The 20,439-nt window shown below is 44.9% G+C and overlaps 1 protein-coding gene across 6 annotated transcripts in view; it reads right to left on the bottom strand.

Annotated features, from left to right (window-relative positions):
* The window catches only part of SOX13 (SRY-box transcription factor 13), a 57,006-nt gene that overhangs the window by 11,248 nt on the left and 25,319 nt on the right, over positions 1 to 20,439 (bottom strand). For 5 of the 6 annotated variants that reach the window (XM_053393193.1, XM_053393191.1, XM_053393192.1 and 2 more), the window contains 8 exons: positions 12,263 to 12,470; positions 10,482 to 10,587; positions 9,283 to 9,369; positions 7,036 to 7,208; positions 4,783 to 4,851; positions 2,917 to 3,031; positions 1,977 to 2,059; positions 1,732 to 1,891 (listed from right to left, as the gene is read on the bottom strand). In XM_053393193.1, the coding sequence (XP_053249168.1) occupies positions 1,732 to 1,891; positions 1,977 to 2,059; positions 2,917 to 3,031; positions 4,783 to 4,851; positions 7,036 to 7,208; positions 9,283 to 9,369; positions 10,482 to 10,587; positions 12,263 to 12,469 (1,000 nt within the window). In that variant the 5' untranslated portion in view covers position 12,470. The remainder of the gene's footprint in view (positions 1 to 1,731; positions 1,892 to 1,976; positions 2,060 to 2,916; positions 3,032 to 4,782; positions 4,852 to 7,035; positions 7,209 to 9,282; positions 9,370 to 10,481; positions 10,588 to 12,262; positions 12,471 to 20,439) is intronic. The other variant, XM_053393189.1, reaches the window with a different exon arrangement.

The raw sequence follows: 20,439 nt of genomic DNA, 5'->3' as shown, positions 1-20,439 counted from the left end.
ATTCTCTCAGACCCATCAAAAGATTTTTGTCTTATCAGAAAGAGAAAGCTTTAGTTATCTTGTGCCTTCCATGATCATGAAGCTGCAGGGTGAGCCCCTCTCATGCAAAACACATAAGATTACATCCAGGTACTCTGCAGCTATTTATTTGGAAATACTAGCACTGTACCATAAAGAATGTTGGGATGCAGGTGGCGCTGTGGGTTAAACCGCTGTGGGCTTGCCTATCAGAAGGTCGGCGGTTCGAATCCCCTCGGCATAGTGAGCTCCCATTGCTCGGTCCCAGCTCCTGCCAACCTAGCAGTTCGAAAGCACGTCAAAGTGCAAGTAGATAAATAGGTACTGTTCCAGCGGGAAGGTAAGTGGCGTTTCCGTGCGCTGCTCTGGTTCACCAGAAGTGGCTTAGTCATGCTGGCCACATGACCTGGAAGCTGTACACTGGCTCCCTCGGCCAATAAAGCAAGATGAGCGCCGCAACCCCAGAGTTGTCCACGACTGGACCTAATGGTCAGGGGTCCCTTTACCTTTACCATAAAGAATGGAGATTCAGGTCCCCACTTATGGAGATTCATAAGGATGCATTTGAAAATGGGGAGAAATCTACTTTTCAGTGTTCTGTATTTGACCACAGCAAAGTGGTTAAATGGGAAACAAATCACATTTTAGTGAATTTGAATACATGCTTCTAGAGCAGCCCTTTCCTAATCTAGTGTCTTCCATAGACGTTTAGGATCACACATCAGTCCCAGCGAGCATTGCCAATGATCAAGGATTACGCAAACTTTGGTTCAAAACATCTGGAGGACATTGGTTGAAAAGGATGCTCTAGAGTAAGGTTACCAGATTTTTTTTCAATGAATCCAGGGACACTTTTCAACTTCAATGGATTTTGTATGGGGACTGATTTGTAAATCCGGAGACTGTCCCCGGGAAATGGGGCCGTCTGATAACCTTACTCTAGAGTGAAAGTATATTTCTCATGGTATCTTTCTTTTCAAAACCAAAGCAAAAAGCTGCCATACACAAGCAGGCTTGGGATTTTAAATTACTGAAAATTTAAACATATATTAAATGAAACACATTTAAACAGAGCATGTGGACATAACTGATATGAAGTTGTGTTATACTGAGTCAGACCAGGACTGAGCATTGCCTCCACTGATTGACAGCAGCTCTCCAGTCTTCCTTAGTCCTGCCTGGAGATGCCAGGAATTGAACCTGGGACATTTTCTGTATGCTCTACCAATGAGCTACAGCCTTTCCCCTTCCAACACTGGTGCAGCTGTACCAACAGACAAAGACAATGCCAAACAGAATCCTGAGGAATGCCAGGTTCAAGTCCTTCCTAAATCCAGGGATGGGTGCAGATCTTTTCCCGCAGCAAATCAAGAGAGTAAGGTAACAAATCATGATCTTGCAGTTGTTATCCAAATGCAGAAGCACTTCTGTGCCAGCTCGGAACCTTACTGTTATGTACTGAAGTTCTCACCCTGGGCCAGCAGGGGGATACTGTAGATAGTTTGCACTCTGGTCCACATATGCAAATAAGAGATTGAAAGTGACGTTCAGTGATTGGATAGTTACAGAAAGTGGTTACTGTTGCGTTGTAGTGGAGCTCTATATAAGCAGGCTGGCTGAACCCTTCAGTTATGTTCTGGCCTCTGAATAAACAAGAGCTGTTTGAAGAATCACTGTGTCGTCTGATATGTTCACCCACAACTTAACACTTACCCAAAGGGAGGCTGGGAGGGCTGGTCTGCAGCTCCTGAGAGACCCCATGGTTAGGAGTGAGGGACTGGCAGCTGCTGATCTTTAAGCTGGGTGAGCTGGAGGAATTGGGGAGCTCGGAGCCTTTGGGCTTTGCTGTTAAGTTCAGTGGCTGTGAAGATTCCTGAAAAGGAAAGAGAGGAGGAGAGTAGAAGCACATTTCCAGAGGAGTTTGGGAGCCCACAGAGAAAACAGGTTGGGGGTTGCACCTGGATCTGTAGGTGGCCTGAGCTTGAGGGTCTCTTCAGTGCAGACAGAGGGGGGCTGTGCAGCAGTTGCATGGGGTACTCCACTGCAGATGGGACAGGAAAGAGAACAGTCAGAGATTAGTTACCGAATCAAACAGCTGCTCAAATCTTTTTCCCAGCGAAATCTCGCCAGGAATCGCAAGCTTTCTGCATTAAGAGCTAGAAAACTCAAACGGGGCTCTCAGGGTTAGGCAACCCAAAGACAGGTTTGCATAAAATTGAAATCGGTTTAACAGCTAATCAATAGTTCCCTGGTGTGTGTCTCTGAGCATTTGGGGGAGTCATGGTCCTCTGATGCAGAGTCTTCCTATGACAGCAGCCCCAAGGAGGAGACAGATCCACACACTGGTCCTTCTCACGTGAATCCACTGGCATTGGAGCCTACATCTTATCCCCTAACCCCTGAAAAAACACCTCTGATAACTAAACCACAGACTCCTCTGAGGGTCAGGGGAGCCCAAATGAGCTTTCCCCAAAATAGTTCCTACAGATGCAGCACTTGGCAGGGTGGGGGGCAGGGGACAGAGGCCTTCCCTCTTGACTGTGCAGCCCAGACCATAAAGCTCTGCCAGTTCCTCCAAGACCCTACCGAGACAATTTGGGATTTTCTGCCACAGCTGCAGGACCACTAACTGTAATCCTGGATGGTTTCTTGGCCCTTTTCTGAGGCAAGGCTAGCCCCAAACATTTTGCTGACTCAAGTGAAGGCCACGACAGGCTAGCTGGAACCAGCTCTTTAAATCCAAGAAGCCTGACTGATTTGGCTTTAATCGAAGATACTAATTTGCCAACCGCATAGACTTGTGTGGTCCCATGGACATGCAAGACAACTGTGCAGAAGCACCCAGAAAGACTGTGTCTCATTAACCAGAATTCAGCACTTTTCTTGGATTCTTCGTACCTGGTTTACAAGGGATTGGCTGGATGGGAAGTGCCATTTGAGGATCTGGGGAGACCGAAAGAGGCTGGTGGCTGGGAGGAAAGGCTGGAATCATTACATAGGGCATGTTGACCTGCTGGAGAGAAAAGGGTGAGGGGGACAGACAGACAGACAGACAGACAGAGAGAGCCAAATACAAAGTTACCTTTAAGCAGTGCATTTTCTAGGGGGTACTCAAGGGTACGTAGTACTGGCACCTCTTTTTTTGGTTTAAAATGTGTCATGGGTGTAGCCAAGGAGGGCACCTGCCTCCCAATCAATACAAATCAACACAAATCTGAGGTTTTGCCCCCCCCAAAAAGCCTGCCTCCCCCAAACAAAAATCCAGGCTATGTCCATGCTTATCGTAACAACTTCATTTTGAGTACCAGCTCCTGTTTCTCTAGGAAGAAAGCATTGCTTTTAGGGAACAACACGATCTATCCAAAAAGACTTATCCAAGATCGGGTGAAGGAAGTTGTGGAGAGATCTCTATGGCCTTCTTACTTTTCACTCCATTAGGTAAAGGTAAAGGGACCCCTGACAATTAAGTCCAGTTGCGAAGGACTATGGGGTTGTAGCGCTCATCTCACTTTACAGGCCGAAGGAGCCGGTGTTTGTCCGCTTCTGCAGACAGTTTTTCCAGGTCATGTGGCCAGCATGACTAAGCCGCTTCTGACAAAACCAGAACAGCGCACGGAAACGCTGTTTACCTTCCTGCCAGAACGGTACCTATTTATCTACTTGCATTTTGACATGCTTTCGAACTGCTAGGTGGGCAGGAGCTGGGACCGAGCAATGGGAGCTCACCCTGTCTCGGGGATTCAAACCGCCTACCTTTCTGTACCCTCCCAACATATCTATGGAGGTAAAACCATGCCATACTGCAGTGGAGGGAAGGCTGAAGCTTAGGGTCAAACTACAGTGAGAATGAGATGGGGAAATGCATTTCCAGTGCCATTTTTTGCTTTTCTGTGCTCAAGGAAGCCAGAAGGGATGGGATGGTGGGAATTTGCAGTGCAGGAGGGCGATTTGGACAGGGGCTGCAGTGCAGGAGGGAAATTAGGACCTCCCCTCTGCACAATGGCTTTGATCAGTTTGCCTTCAAAGTGAAGGGCCTATGGCTTAGTGGTAGAGCATGTGCTTTGAATGGGGAAGGTCCTGGGTTCAGTCCCTGGAATCTTCTGCTAAAAGGGTAACAATCAGCTGCTCATGAGTCCTTGCAGAGTGGCACATATGGTGCTTTGAAGCCCTGATGTTTAGCTGGTTGTTAAGGCTTTAAAGCACTATATACACAGCTATCTGCAAACACCAGCGATCAGACAATTGCCAAGGCTTGCAAAGAGCTGTGCAGGGCAATATGCACAGCGCTTTGCAGGTGCCACCAGCCCCTTTACAGCTAAGAAAAATCTTTACCTGCCCCATAACTGATGTCATAGATGACTTCAGGTGTAAGGCAGGTGGCCTCAGAGACCAAATGGGGAAGCATGGCAAGCCTAATCAGAACTGTGGGCCACAGATTAACCAACCCTGATGTACAACATACACTCCAGTCTAAAACACATTCAACTTTGAAGTGAGACCCATGGATTTTGATGGGATTTACTTTTAAATAAGGGGTTTAGATTTGCAGCCATTGGCAGACCTATCTTACAGTTTGAATCCATGTTCAATTCACTGTTGTCCTGCTTCTATGTCAATTTCTGGACAGCTAGAAAAAGAATTCATGTGACACTCCTAACCTAGTTACACAGGGAACATCTGGCAGAGCCAGGTGCCAAACCTTTGTCTCCTGATTTTCAGTCTATCTTCCTTGCTATGTGCAGGGGGAAAGGAGACCCCTTTTACCTGGATTTGCTGCTGTAGCAGGTTGATCTTGTGTTGCTGCTGGATCAGCTGTTGCTGTTGCTTGGCAATCTGCAAGAGGAGAAGACTATGAAGGGCCAAGGGGCCAAATGAACACAGGCAGCCCATGAGAGCTGCTGCCTATGAGAACTTCAAGACACATGACGCTTGCCATTCAGCTTTCCCAAGCGCTTCTCCATCTTTATTACAAAGGAGAACCTCCCAGCCCTTCCATAAGCCAAGCTTGAGTATTTGTAAGGAAGAGGTGAATGAGCACATTATTTGAATCAATCTGGTATCAGATCTGCACATTATAGAGCAGAAAACAAGAATATAATGCAGGGTGAGGAACCTGCAGCCACCCAGTTATCCAGCAACAGCTGGAGGACCACAGGTTCATGTCCCCTGATATAATGTGTACAGCATTACATTAGAACTGGGCCTGAAAAGTGGTAGCATTTGATGGTTCTACGGAGTTGGAGTTAGGTAGTGGTATCCCAATACCTAACCTCATCCTAAAATCTAAGCCCTTGGGATTACTTCTAAATCATGAAGGCTTGCTGTCTCTCAAATTTGGTAGCACTGCAATGCATAACCACACCTGATGAAGTAAATGATTGTCCTTACTTAAAAGACTCAAGTGGTAATAAAATAGGTAGTTTTGATGACTTCACAGGAGCTTTTATCTTCTTTGCCGCAGCAAACTAATATGCCCACTCCTCTGGAATCTCATTTTCTTAAAATTGTTCAGTTCTGGAGGTCCGTCCGCTGGTCAAAACGGTACGCTAGAACAGGCGTCTTATGCGCGTGCGCATTCAGCGGCAGCCACTTCTGCGCATGCACAGATGGCAGAAGCCGCTTCCGCGCATGCGTGAATCACGGCAACCCGGTTTACTTCCGGATTTGCCACGGACGCAACTTGAAACGTCTGCAAGACGAGGTGTATGTAAGTCGAGGTTCCATTGTATCCTACAGGGGCTGTCAACTTGTCTTAGTCCTATGACGAGTATAAACTGGCAACTAATTTGTACATAACTATGACTGCTACTTGGTTTATCATTTCAGAAATACGACAGGTGTCAAAGTGCAGCTGACGTGCATGTTGCAATTATTCTTCCATGTTAACAACTGCTTGATCATTATAGACCTTAAAATGGAGAAATGAACCTTTGAAAAGTCTTGACTGATGGACCTGGAAATCACAAGGTTGAAACAATAATGTTTTCTTTAGTTTTGGTGTTTTTTTAAAAAAGCTTTCCTTTTTGTTCTGTATGTTTTCCTAATTTTTCCTCCATATTCACACATATCATGGAAACTGTACACTTTTTAACATGAGGATCTAAGAATTCCAACAGGCAATGATATACAGCGAGATGAATCAACGTGATTCACAAATCACTGTAAAGTGGTCATAATTGCACTTAACCGTTACAGTTCTATAGACATTGATCAAACTACATTTATAATTCATGTAGCTCATTGTAAGTAGTTTGTGGAACTGAATTCTACATGCATGGGGAAAAGGCACTATCATTAATAGCTGGTTCTCCCACTCACCCCCAAATTATCATGCTTGCAAATACTGTGTAACTATAACTGTATTCCATTTTTTAAGTCTACAATTGTAATCCTAGTGAGGCTTGCAGCACACTAAATATGCATAGGATTATGCTGTGTATGGCTACAGCTAATAAAACCTTTAACTCTTCCCTGTCACCATGCAGTAGCCCAGATCTACCTATTCCCACTAGCATCACCTCCCTACATCTCCAGAAGATAATATGATATGTGACTTGCAAACCTGTTCACTTTGCACCAGTTTTCCCATTCCAAATAAGGGTGATATTCAACTCAGTTTTAACCAGAGTCAATCCACTGAAGTTACTGGTCCTAACTGAGTCATGTTGATTAATTTTGATGGATTTGTACCTAGTAAAACTTACTTGGTGCCTACCCATTATTTGATTTGTGTAGTAAGGCTTTTAGGGCTTTAGAACAGATTGTGTGAGTGACTCTCACTGCATTGTGACTCCCACGCCAGCTACACTACTTCTAAATTGTTTTTCCCCTAAATCACTTGAGATATGTAAAGTGCCAGTAACCCCTGTAGCACTATTATATCAGAGACAGAGTTTACAAGATTCTTTGCCAAGGTCACATGGGCTCTGCCAACCTGCATCCAAGCCACTTCCTGAAGACCTATCCCAAAGGTTGAGAATGGCAAACACAGCCCAAAAGTTGTGTTCTACTTCCTACCTGTTCCTGCTGCTGCCTGGCCAGTTCCATCTGTTGCTGCTGCTTCTCAAACAGCATAGCTGCCATGTTCTTCTGCTCCGAGTGGGCAGTCAGCAGCTGGTCCCGCAGGATGGACAGCTGGTTAATCATGACCAGCAGCTGCAACTCCTTCTCTGCCAGGCTTTCTTGGGTTCCTGGGACAAACAAGAGCCCAAAGGAAAAAAGGAAGAGGAAGAAGAACAAGAAGAGAGTTCGTAAATCCAGGTCTGCAACATCTAATTCATTAAGCACATTGTGGAGAGTGAAGGGGGTTCAAACAACACACACATTGAAAGAAAGTGTAAGGGGACGAGGTAGGTTAGCCCTGTGCTTGATGACCATTTGCACAGGGATCAAGGCTCCCTGTTCCGTCAATTTTTGAAGGGGATCTACTCACATGCTCATCTGCACACACAGAAGTCCCCATAAATTGGTGGGAGGCAGCAGTCAGGGTCCCACCTTCGCATGAAGTTCTGCCTGTGTACATCAATGGGCAGGTAGAGCCCCTTCACATATCAGCCATATGTGCAGATGGCATGGGTTGGCACTGCTACACACGGGCAAGAAAGGCAGGGCTGGCTGATCAAGCCACACAACCACCTTCACACATTCTTTAAACACATAGCTCCTCCCCCCAAGAGTTGGAGAAATCTAGGTCTGCAGTGTATAATCAATTAAGCATAGCTGATTGCATATCTTTTGATTCATTAAAAAGGTGGCTGCAATTAATCAGGTAGCAGATTTTTTGTTTTGTTTTAAAAATTAATCAATTCTTTTTAATGCAGGTACTCACAAAATTGGGGAGCGGGGAGGCACCTTCTCAGAAAAGGCCATCACCATCACTCTCCCACCCGGAAGAAAATGCCTTTTCTAAGATGGTTCCTGCTGGGACACACGCATGCCTCCCCCCCCCCCTTCAGAACTATTGTTCTGTATGCAGATAAATGCAGATTTTATTGATTAGCTGCTATACAGATCAATTCAAACTCAGTCAAGATTTCTGAGGATCAGAGAGGAATCCAGCAAGCCATGATTCCAAAGTGGACAAATATTATGCTCAGGGCAAGGATTCACTCTGGAACCCATACAGGACTGGATTCCCAATCTCTTATGAATTTTCTTACGAGGTGGTTCAAGGCTGGCCGGCCTGTCTTCCTTCAAAAGCAATTCCAGTCGCCTAAGAGCAGCTAACTAGCCCATGGAGCTGTTTTTGCTGTACATATTGAAATCAATGTGGCAAATCCCGCTAGGATTGATCCATTTTTAATGATGTGTTGTCACTCTTGGGGGGGGGATGTTGCTATCCTACATACATTTTAAGTGTATTTTACATATTTTACAAAGACTTTAAAGGTGGCGGGGTGTGTGTGTGTGTGAATGTAAAATATAAAATGTATGCAAAATTTTCCAGAGAACAGCAGCACATCATCAAGGCCTGCCATTACTTGCTACACTGGTTTCAATGCATGTAGTGGCAGGAGTCCTCTGAGCTAGCTAGATGCTCTTAGGCAGATGATTTTTTTTAAAAAAAAGAGAAAAGATGGCAGGCAAATAGCAATTTGACCACCTTGTAAGCACAAACAATTTGGACCACCTTATGTTTTTTTTCTTAATTTCTTATGTCAAAGTGTGGTATTTAAAGATTATATATGTAGATTTGTCCTTGAAAACCTGAATGGAAATGGGATGGAACAAACTTTGGTTCCACCTTGCGATGAACCGGCCCAACACGGATTTTGTTCCGGGGCCTATTCCTAGCAAATGCCCTAGAGAAATCATCACATGCAATCAGTTTTGTGAATTATAAATAACATATACAATTCTCACCAAAGACCAGGGGTTGGGGACCTGTTCTTGCACCATGTGTTGTAGGACTACAACTCCCATCATCGCCAGTCTGCAAGGTCAGGGATTATGGGAGCAGTAATCCAGCAACTTCTGGGGCGCCTCAGGTTCCCCACCCTTGTATTAGAACATACACTAGCTAATTATGGGAAGCCATGTCTTATATTTCATTGGTTTTGTATCCTCTGTAATAAGGCAAAGCTTTATGAGGTGTGGTGATATTAATTCAATGACAGTAGGCTTCATAGTTTAACTTAACTGATGTGGGAGAAAGAGGGGCTGGGGGTCCAATATTGTCGCTCTCTAACCAATAGAACAAATTATGCCTGCTCTCTGTGGTCTGGGCCTTAATGCAGTCCCAGCCAAACCAGACCAGATACTCACCTTTCACATCTTTGGATTCCATTGGATTTTTCCCCAGAAGTCTCTCTTTCCAGTCACTGGACAGTAACTTCTCAATGGTCGGCATCACTGTAGAAATAAGAATGTTAGTGTACAACATGTAGGTGGCTTTCTGATTTGAAAGGAGAAAAGTTTCAGAGTTTATTTTAAACAATGTATTCATCAGAAATGATGACTGGAACAGCTCATGGAGGACAAATCTCCAAGGACAGATTCCTCAGTGGCCAAGATGATTAGGCCTTTTTAAGAAACCAACTGCTGAAAGGTGGGACTGAAGGAAGGGGACAGATTATTCTATATCTAAATACTTCAGTTTTTTAGTGTCTCGGAAGCCGAACCTTTCAATTTTCGAACGCCGAAACCCCAGAAGTGAATGCTTCCATTTTCGAACGTGCCTCAGAAGTCGAACGGCTTCTGAAGCACATTTCTTCATTCTTTTAATGGAATTTGCCGACCGCCCATTGCGCCTCGGTTGTCAAATATTTCAGAAGTCGAACAGTCTTCTGGAATGGATTACGTTCGACAACCGAGGTACCACTGTGTTATTTACTCTTTAAGTCATGACACTTGGATAGCCGGACTGTTTGATCCAGTATGAACATTCTAAAATTATTATGCACATTTGTCAGTATAACTACATCCACCTGCAGCAAAGGAGCCACTCCAAAAAGGAAATGATTCAAGCGGAAGGGGCCAGCATGGTGCAGCTGGGCTGTAGAGCCATTCTCCTGACAATGGGGTCACTACAGCTTATCTGGGTGAGGCACAGCAGCAATGAGGTGGGGCCTGTAAGATGCGCTGACAGGAGCCCAGATTGGCTCCACTGTTGTAACTGTGCAGCCCCAACCTCACTGTTCCTTTGCTGCCCCTCTTCCAGGCAAGCTGAAACAATGCAGGTGCCAGGAGGATGGCTCCATAGCTCTGCCCTAGCCACTACTGGATATATGAGTAGCTACCATTCTCTAAATCCCTCTTGACAGGACCTCCACAAGGTCCTTCCAGCAGGTTCTTTTCCTACTTAGCAACACAAGGGATTTTAACTAGAGATGCCGTGAATCTTGTACCCTGTGAATGCAAAGCTTGTGTTCTGCCACACAATTATGGCCTCTTCCTAGAAAAGACGGCAAGAATGAAGGAGGTGGACTTAACTGAACGCAATGGTTGTAAAGCACCCTTCCTACCTTCTTTTAAGTTTCTGTTGAAATCCAATTTTTCCCGGTTGCTCACTGCCGCCTCGAATGAAGAGTTCCTGGAGTCTAATGTCTTGTCCACTGGAGATGCAGATTCCTGAAAGAGAGCGAGCCATTGAATCACCAATAGCCTTCAGGAAATTAAAAAGGAAAGGATAACAGATAGAGCTGATCCTCATGAAATCTTCCTTCTGTGCAGGGTGTGTTCGAGCATCCTCTTGAGTCAATGAGCTGCAGACTCGCCTGGTGAATCAGGGTGCTCATTTCGAAAATGAGAAAATTGTGTCGCACCCACCCAAAAATCTTTTCAACTCACAAAGCAAGGACAAAATCAAATTGCTGCAATAGTATGTGGGTCAGCCATTAAACTAGCTGAGGGAGGGAAGAACAAAAACCTATGGAACGGTTAGGAAAAGTTACACCTTTTTCAAGACTGTGGATTTAAAAAGGGAAAGTAAACATTAAATTATGGCTCAGATGTCAAAACATCATAGACGGGAAACTAGCCCAGTACTCTTCTATTGTGAGTGGTAGTGGCTCACCCAAATCTTAGGAAGAGGCACCTATAGTTATTTATCTGTTATTTGACTTAATGGCTGCTCATTACAAAAGGGTCTCTAAGCAACTTGCAAAAAGTTCAGATTTAAGGCCAAGCATTAAAAATAAATATTGCACATTACAATAAACCAATACAATGGCCCCCAAACTGCAGAACTTCAGCAGCAAAAAAACAATTTGCAGTAAACATCAAAACACTGATCACAATCCATCAAATTCCTGGGGAAAGAGATAGGTTTATATCTGGTGCCAAAAGGGTGTTAATAGCCCTCACTAGGGAGAGGATTCCACAGGACAGAAATGACAATTTAAAAGGATGGACATGCCAGGTATTGAATCATAGTCCCTCCCCTTTGATTAACAAAAATAATAATAATCCCCAAATCTTGAGCATTTCCCCCCACTTTCCCCCCCCACTTTTTTACAACATGTGTCTTAAGGGAGCAAAAACTTAATGGCCAGGCCATTTTTAAAAAGATGTACACCTAGCCGTTTAGATGAGGGTTTCTATCGCTACACATTCAAACTACAGGAGATTCACGATCCCAGGGGCTCAGTCAACTGTCAGTCAAGAGGGCCCCCTATTTTGACTTGAGCAGTAGGGTTGAGGGGCAGCTCCCTGTTGCAACTTAACATTTTGAATTCCTTCCCGCAAAGCTGCTCTTTGCCCCCCCCCCCCGATAGTGTGTGTGTGTGTGTGTGTGTGTGTGTGTGTGCGCGCGCGCATGTGCGTGTATCCCAAGCAAAGCAAATTAGCAACTTCAAGTGAGAGAACTGCAGGGGGGACAGGACAGGACACTGAAATCCTACATACTGTACAATGATGCTGCTGGCTGTTTCTATGTAAAAACCAAAACACCAGGAGGTAGGCCACATACCCATATTCACAGATGCTAATGTAATATCGGAAACTCACTCTGGGCTAATTCAACCACTAGCTAAAGTAAGGTGGCCACTTCTGGAGGCTGATTTGAGGTGTCCATTATTAGATATTTAATTTATTATTGTTGAATTGAATAATGCAATAGGGGAAGGTCTGTGTGTAAGAGTGTCCATGTAGAGACCATGTACTGCTCTGTCTGAGTTTCTTGAGCCAGACCTGAGTGGAATTATACATCCTAGTGGCCTGGCTTATGCGCTTTGAGTGTAGAAAATGTGGGGTGCCCTGCCTCAGGACAAGGAGGAAGGATGGAAGCCAATAGACTTTGTCCCACCTGTGGAAGCGTTTGGGGCTCAGTAACTTCACTCAGTGGCGATGGTGAATTGTGTGGTTTCTCAGAGCCAGGAGGAGCACCAGTCACCTCCCCCTGTGTAGACTGGTAGCAGCTCTCAGTCTTCTCTTCTATCTTAACGCTGCAGTTCACCATGTTCCCGGCTCCATCGAGCTCCAGCTGAGGAGAGGCAGGGCTCCTCATGGACATCCTGTGGGGAGAGGAGAAAGAGGGGGGAAAGGTAGGAAAACATCACATTGATGGATTTGCCAAAGAAACATGCCTTGGCATGGTCAGAATTTGGCGGGAAATAAAATTCCTGAATTGGGTACAAGACAGAGCCTCAGAGTGAAAATGGCATATATACACATTGTATGTGTGTTTCATTGCACAGGAGTGATGTTAATGCCACAGGAGAACTGGCCCTCAGACGGCTCTCGGCTTGGACTTTCCAGGCCCGACAGAACCAAAAGCACAGCAATGCAACCACACAGCAATTTCCTGGCACAGAAGCACAAAAAGGGGGCTTGGGGCGAAAGCAGCCATTGCAACTGGCCAAGTGCCACCATCCCTGCCACTCGGAGCTCTGGAAAAGCGCAGGGCAGTAATTACATAACAAACAAAGCCTGTCTCAAGCTGTGAATTAATCAAACTGCTGAAAATAAAACCTTCCTCTCAGGAACTTCAGACAAAAGAAATGAAAACAACAAGGCTGGCTGGGTAATGAAAAGCCAGCACACTGAATAGGGGACAAAAGGAAGTGGAACAATAGGGTGTTGGACAAAAGCAATAAAGTAAAAGGAAGTGTGACAGCTGAACAATGGGGCACTGTGCACGCCAGAGTTTCTGATCTTAGCAGGGCTTTTTTATCTCGGTTCCCTGCCCTTCTCTGAACAAATCATTGTGCTTTTCAGGCTATTGGGTTTCCTCCGCCGCTTGGTTTTTGGCTCCTACTGCCATTCCAGTCTGAAGCCTGCGCCCTTCCATTTTCATCCCTGGTACGTTCCTATCCATGCCGCAGCCCACCAGAGACCAAATAGATTCATCTTCTGGAGACAAAAGCCATCCATGTGTTGGGGAGGAGCACTGATAAGTGACAGCAACTCATCCCCCACCCCACCCCACGAGGCATGCCAACTGCATTATGTAGTCTCTGGCTCGCGCGTCCGATGGCAACAAAGCAGGTCTCTCTCTCTCTCTCTCTCTCTCTCTGACACTGGTGCGCCGCTGCCACAGGAAAGAGCCTTTGCTCTCTGCTTCCTACGGCTGCTCCACATCATGTTCAAGGAGCTTGGCTGGGGTGCCCAAGTCTCACACTGAGCAGTTTTCTGCATTCCTTGACAGCACAAAGGCACGTTGCCGCAGCTTCGACCACTTAGTGCCAGGTGAGAAGTTAATTAATAAAAAGTTAATAACTTCCAATTTCTGTTTGGCACGAAGGCTAGATGAATGCATCCACCACCACAGAGGTGTTTCCAATCCCCTTCAAGCTCAGACAGCAGAGCAAAGGATCAGCATGGTCAGGAGAACTGCCACGGCTGATTGATTGATTGATTGATTGATTGATTGATTATGGTGGCAGTGTCCAGAATTCGCCAGGCGCATTTTGCACCTGGCTATCAGACACTTGCTAAAGGTGCCTGGGAGTGTCAAGATGGCGCCTGAAGTCGCCACCATCTGGAGGTACATGCCTGGGGATCCTTGGATCTTGACTGTTTTCACACACTGGCAGTGCATCCAGCAGAATACTATCCGTTATATTTTATTTGCACAATCAGAATGAATTTCAGGAACAAAAACATTGTATTGAAAAATACAGCTTTTGAGCTGTCTGGCCCTAAAATGGCAACTAGGCATTCTGTTTGGCAACTATAACCTTGGTTTAAGGAGCCATTTGGTGCCTAGCTTACATATCTGAGTTTCTAGCTAGGCGTCAAATGGCACCTTAAACCTAGGTCATCACAACGGAATATCTAGTTAACCCTTGGGGTACCTTCCAATACTACAATGCTACAATTCTATTATCTCAGCTACATTGCTTGACTGTAGCTTGCTCTTACAACAATTCACTTGTCCCAGAAAGCAAGAAGGAAAGACACACACAGGGGAAATGGAAATGGTATCAACTATAGACAAAGACAGAGGATTTTTAAAGTGTGGTGAAATATACTCAGAGAAAAGCCATCGGTTTCATGGAGTTTATTTCAGTGTTGTGATAAAAACAGTCAGTCATCAGGTGTGTCTCCCTCTGGCCCCTCCCAGACCCCAGGCTATATATCCTTTATTCACATCCTAGGCTAGTTCAAACTTCCCTTCTGGAGCTGGATTGGACGGCCCCAACGGCCAATCAGATGCTACATTATAAAAACCTCCCTGCATATTATTCTAGGATCCAAACTCCAGACATAACATACGATCTGTTCCATTTGGGTGGCTTGTGGAAAGGATACAGCACAGCCAAATATATCTGCACTCAGCCCTGCCCTTACTTTGCTTGTTGGGGTGATGGAAGACTAAGATGCTCAGCAAGGGGTCGACAGCAGCACAGAAGCATGTCTTTTACTGTGCACGAGTCAATTGCCTCAATGGAGCTGTCAGCCACCAACCTGGCACCCCAGAAATCTGCATAGTCGCAATTGGACCCATGGCAGTAGCAAATTGCGCTAGGTGCCTGGGGAACTTCGAACACTGTTTTGTCTCAGCAACCAGGTGATCCGGCACACAGTTCCTCATAAGGAAACTTCAGTGTGTTAAGTTTACTTCCTAAGATTCTGTGACTGTGTATGACTGCAAGTGAGACATTGAAAAACAGGCCATTATTATCTCCACATTTTGCAAAGGGGGGTGGGTAGTGATGGAACTGGAGGAACTGTCATGGGAACTTTCTTAAAAGTTCACTGCAGAAGTCATGTGTGAATTAGGGACTGCCTGGTTCATAGCTCAGGATAGCCTGCCAGATATTGTTGGGACTCCCAACTCTCATTGGATCTAGCCAAGATGGCAAATGGTGAGGGACGATGGGATCTGTTGTCCTGAAACATCTGGAGGGCATTACGCCGGCCACCTTTGCAACACTGTTCTCAGCAGACAGCAGGAGCCCTTGAAGGGCTGTTATATAACCCACTGTGCAACTCTGTGTTTCTTTATTAAAAGGCAGTGCGTGCCAAACTTCCAGTGTGGCGCTAAGCTGCAGAACCACCAGCAAAGCAGGAAGCTGCCATCTAGGCATGCCCCATGACAGATTAGATTGGGTGAGAGATTGAGCATTCACTTCAATAAGCGGCACAATAGGCCTCAAAAGGAAATGATAGGGCACCACAGTCTGTGATCTTAGCAAGCATGCAAGAGTGCTGGGTGTGTTGTTGAACACCACATTCTTTCTGAACAGATATGTGTTAACCTGCCAGTGATCTAAGTTACCCACTGTAGAAGAATCTGAGAAAGATGGCCTCCCAAAGGATTTACTGCAGTGCAAGTTAACTTGCCATGCCAACATTTCATGCTCCCCCCCCAAAAAAAACGCAGTGATAAATATGAACTAAATACAGGTGAGCTGACTTTTAGGTACACATTCCTCTTAAGAAAATTTATTTATTTACCATTTTATGTATTATATGTGTATGCTGAGACACTGGCTTGTGCAGTAGAAAGGAAAACTGACAAGATTGCTGACGTTTTATCTAACTTTGATGAATGAATATTGCATTTTAGTGTTTATTGATTGCTTTTATGTGTTTTATTTGCTGTGATCTGCCCTGGTGTCCTATGACAAAGGGCAGGATATAAGCTAAATAAATAATCAAGCAAGCAATCCTGCCTTTCTTCCATCATAAAACCCCAGGCGGCATACAGACGGCTCCCAGGTGGTCAATGACCAGATCCAGGCCCGCTTAACTTCAGAAAAATAGTGGCCTTTTGTGCTTTGCGACCAAACTCTGCTCCTTCTAAATGCTTACAACTGATGAGCAGGAGTGCATATTAACTAACTTACCCAGGAAGGATGGAGATATGCTGAAGATAATCCCCAGTGGAAACCAGATGGGATAAAGTGAATTTGCTTGTGCTTGGGGACTCATATTTGTGTAAGGGCTCATTGGACTAATACCATAGGCAGGCAATATCAAGCTTCCAGTCTGGCTAGTCCTGATATAAATGCTAGACTGAGCTTGGATTTCTGCCCTTACTTGTTTATGGAGCGGTATCTTCTACCTGCTATGCTTCAAAACTTCAGCTTCTCCAAAGGCCTACCCAGTCCAGTGCTCTGTTTCCACATGGTCAACTAGAGGCCTATAAGAAGTCCACAAGCAGGACATGTGTGCAACAGTGCTCTGCATTTGAAAGATCCAAAGTTCCCAGTAAATTATGGTTCCTGAACCTGTCATTGGCCTACATTTGCAAACATACCATTCCTATTGCTTGCAACATACAAGCCGCAAAACAAAAGGCAGGTTTAGCAGTTGGCCCTCCATTTTCCATTTCTGATGCAAGGGATGTCAGTAGCATAAACAGCTCACGCTGTAGTAAATGGTACATGGAGGACCTAAGACCATCTTTGCCAACTTATCATACATTTCATTTTGCAGAAGTGCTCAAAGAACCTACAGAAGGTCAGAGTGAAAGAAACATTAAAAAAGGTTTTTCAAGGCACCCCGTCCCGCAAAAGGCACAATATGCAGAGATGAAAATGAACTGAGCAGAAAGGAACCCATGCTTTCGTTCCAGTCCTTATTACTTCAGAAAGAATGCTGAATGCATAACCCCATTATGCTGAGGGGGAAAGAAAGCCATATTCTTGTTGCAGATCCCGCTCTCACGCTGGCTGGTATGCAGCCATGTAAGAGGGCTGCATTGTCATCCGGACAATGGGGGAATCAAGAACAATCAGTTGGTGGCGAGCTGAAAATGTATTCATTTTAAAAGAGAACACAAAGAGAAACTTCCAATCCTCCGGCAGGTCAGATTCGTATTGTACTTAACCTTTTGGTACCACTGGAAGTTTACTCTCAAAATGGGTCTGTTACTTTAATAGGTGTCTGTTTGAAAAGGGAGCCATTGTATTTTTATTACATGGTTTGCTGAACAAAAATACAGCCAGTTATCTTGTTACAAGGCTTGTTCCAGCACTGGGCCTGTTCCCCATTCTAATAGTCTCAGGTAGTTACCTCAAGGGGGGGGGCGCTCTGAAGTGCAAACAATGGGAACCGGAACAATTGGCCTGGGACATGGAAAATGTCTTCCTGTAATAGGGCTTTCCTTTTAATGTTTCCTTTTCTTGCACTGGGTGGGAGGGCTAAGCAAAGCTTGAAGTCTTCGAATGTACAAGACAAAGAGAAGGGATGTGGCAGAGGCCAAGAATTTCAGCAAGATTCAAAGAAAGATTGGCACTGATGCGGGTAATGAAACACCCCGTATGCTAAAATAGTTAAGCCTACAAAGCAGTGACTTTTTAAAGTTATGAAGCAATTGTTATTTGTTAATTTGCATCTTACCTTTTCACCAAAGGGTGCTCGTTTATGTAGCATTTGCACGTAAAATGTTTGGGGGTAAGCTTGCCTTTTCTTTCATCCTGATGACAAGTGGTCTTTTTTCCCCACAGAGACTGGATGGTGAGACTTAAGAGAAGTCTGTGACTTCTCCATCTGATTACAAGAAGCCGCCTTATACTAAATCAAACCATTAGTTCATCTAACCCAATAGTGTCTATCTCAACTGGCCATAGCTGTCCTTTCAAGGTCCCAGGTGGGGGTCTCTGCTAGCTGTGCAACTTGAGACCCTTTTCAAAGGGAGATGCCAGGATCTGAACCTACGGTCCCCTGCAGGCCAAGTATTCACATTCTCTGTCCCCAAGTTATGTTCCCGTTCACCACTGCATCCTCAACTAAACAAATCCAAGTGTCTTGTCTTCAACAGCAGCACTCTGGTGTTCAGTGAATTATGTTAGCTTTGAGGCAGGAGGAGGTACGTGATTTCCTAAACATTAGGAAATAACTATGTGTAGTTCAGATGAGAATTACATGAGGACACTGCATCATAGCTGCATTCTGAAGTTATGGTATGTCAGCACACATTATGGCCACATTCAACAGTCAGGTAAATTTACTTGCATTTTCGGGACCATATGTGTCAATTTATCAGGGACCTGTTAATTGCGATGTGATAAACAGACCCATCAGAAGCAGCTCTGAGCTATCTCTTAACCTAACTCGAGAAGTGTGATGCTGGTCACTTCTTTAGTTACAATGCTGAGCTGACTCAGGATCCTGGGTGCTTCACTGCTGCTTAGCAACAGCCCCTACAGAGAGATCAGTCTATGCTTCACTGAAAGGATAATGTCATCACCAACCTTTAAACCTTACTCTTAACATCCTGACTTATACATCATGGGGTGGTGGGTGGGGGGAAGAGTTATCTCATAAAATTTGGGCTTTGAGTGAATATACAATAACCATTGAGAATAATCAAAGCTGGGCGAATTTATCTGTAAGCCCAAAAAACTGAAATCTTGCTATGGCGCCAGACTCTCTCAACAGCGGCTGCACAACTTCTTTCTACTTCCATTGTTATTTCTTTGTGGCACACATCCTGCTATTCTCCCTCCCTGTACTGCCACCCTTCCTGGCTAAAATCTATCTCTCCTGTTTATCCAGTGCCAATAACAAAAAATAGCCACCCTGGGACTGGCAGCATGTGAACATTTGCAGGCCTCACATCTGGAAATGGCACCTTCTTGGGTAGGGTGAAATCTCAAGGAACCTATGGCATAGCCATGTGTGGATTTGAAAGTCTGAAACGAAAGAGGCAGGGTGGCTGCCATTGTGTATCATTGCAATGTACCCTCCAATTTTGATGGCTTCAAGTCTGTTAATGGTATCTCAAATGGATCTGCATGGAACAAGATCAATAAAGTTTTCTCAGTGAAGAATGGGCACAAAATTACTACCTTCCTTTGCATGATTAAGTTGTGACAGGATTATTTCTAAAAAAACAGCAGTGGCAGCAAAACCACCTTCCTCTATGAATTTGGCCATGACTGGAGAATCACTTTGGGAGGGGACAGTTTGCTTTTTGTGCCTCCAACTGCACAGAGACCAGCTTATCTTACACTGTCCCTCCCATAATAAAAACCTGTGGGTCCAGTATTCACCAGCCTCTTTGGCTTCAATACCAGCTGCCTTCCCACTCCAGCTGAGGGAGAGGAAAGGGCTGAGCAAGGGAAGCTGTCCCATGACAAGGAAGGAACACTCAGGTTTGCAGTGGGGTGTCCCAGGCCAAGTCCCTTTCTGAAATTGTGCCTGTCACCCACAAAAGAAGTAGGTGGAGTAAAACTCAAGCGGTGTTGCAGCACGTTGGATATGAGTAATGCCAGAACAATGAAGTCCATGGGTGTCCAAGAAGGGGGGTGCCCCCCACCAGTAAACTATAATTCACAGATCCCCAGCCTTCATATTATTATTATTATTATTAGTGGTAGTAGTAGTAGTATCTGTGCCAAAACCGGATCTGAAATGGATCTAGAAAATCAGATTCTTCCAAGAGTGCTTAGATTTGAATAAGCTCAAGCATTTGTAGAACCTGACACATGAAGCAAAATGTACAGGCACTGTTCTTCTAAGTTTTTTCTTAGTAAGAAACTAGCCTATTCTTCACTTTCAGTGTTTTACTTTGCCCCTCTCTGCAGAAAAAAAAATCCTCTAGATGCCCATACTGACACAAATTCAGCTGGGGAAGGGTTCTGAAGTGGTATTCCAACTGCTGGGAAAGACACATGTAGTATGGTGTTGGGTGTTTATTGGGCAGCGTCTGGGGTGGGATGGATCCTGAAAGACAAAGAGAGATGCCTGGGGTTGCCAACTCGTTGCTCCATCAGGACTCCTGTGCCTCGGATGTAGGTGTAATTTTAGGTGGGTTATTAGGAGTAAATGGTTTGAGGGTTAACAGCCAAAATATGAGTAGAATAGAAATCCCCTATGCTACACAGTGTATAGCTAAATCATATTTAGGCCCATATATATGAAAAATTTTAATACACTGGATTCTATTCACACCAAACATAGTACAAAGGCAGACTGCTCACAATGTCCATATTGTAAACGGAGGCTTCAGTTCATAAAGGTTTGCCTTGACAAGAATGAGTGCACTACAGAAGAACCAACAGACAAAACCAACATGGGTTTTGTGCT

Source organism: Podarcis raffonei, chromosome 6 (genome assembly GCF_027172205.1).
Source record: "Podarcis raffonei isolate rPodRaf1 chromosome 6, rPodRaf1.pri, whole genome shotgun sequence".
Classification (NCBI taxonomy): domain Eukaryota; kingdom Metazoa; phylum Chordata; class Lepidosauria; order Squamata; family Lacertidae; genus Podarcis; species Podarcis raffonei.
This window is presented reverse-complemented; position numbering and strand designations above follow the sequence as displayed.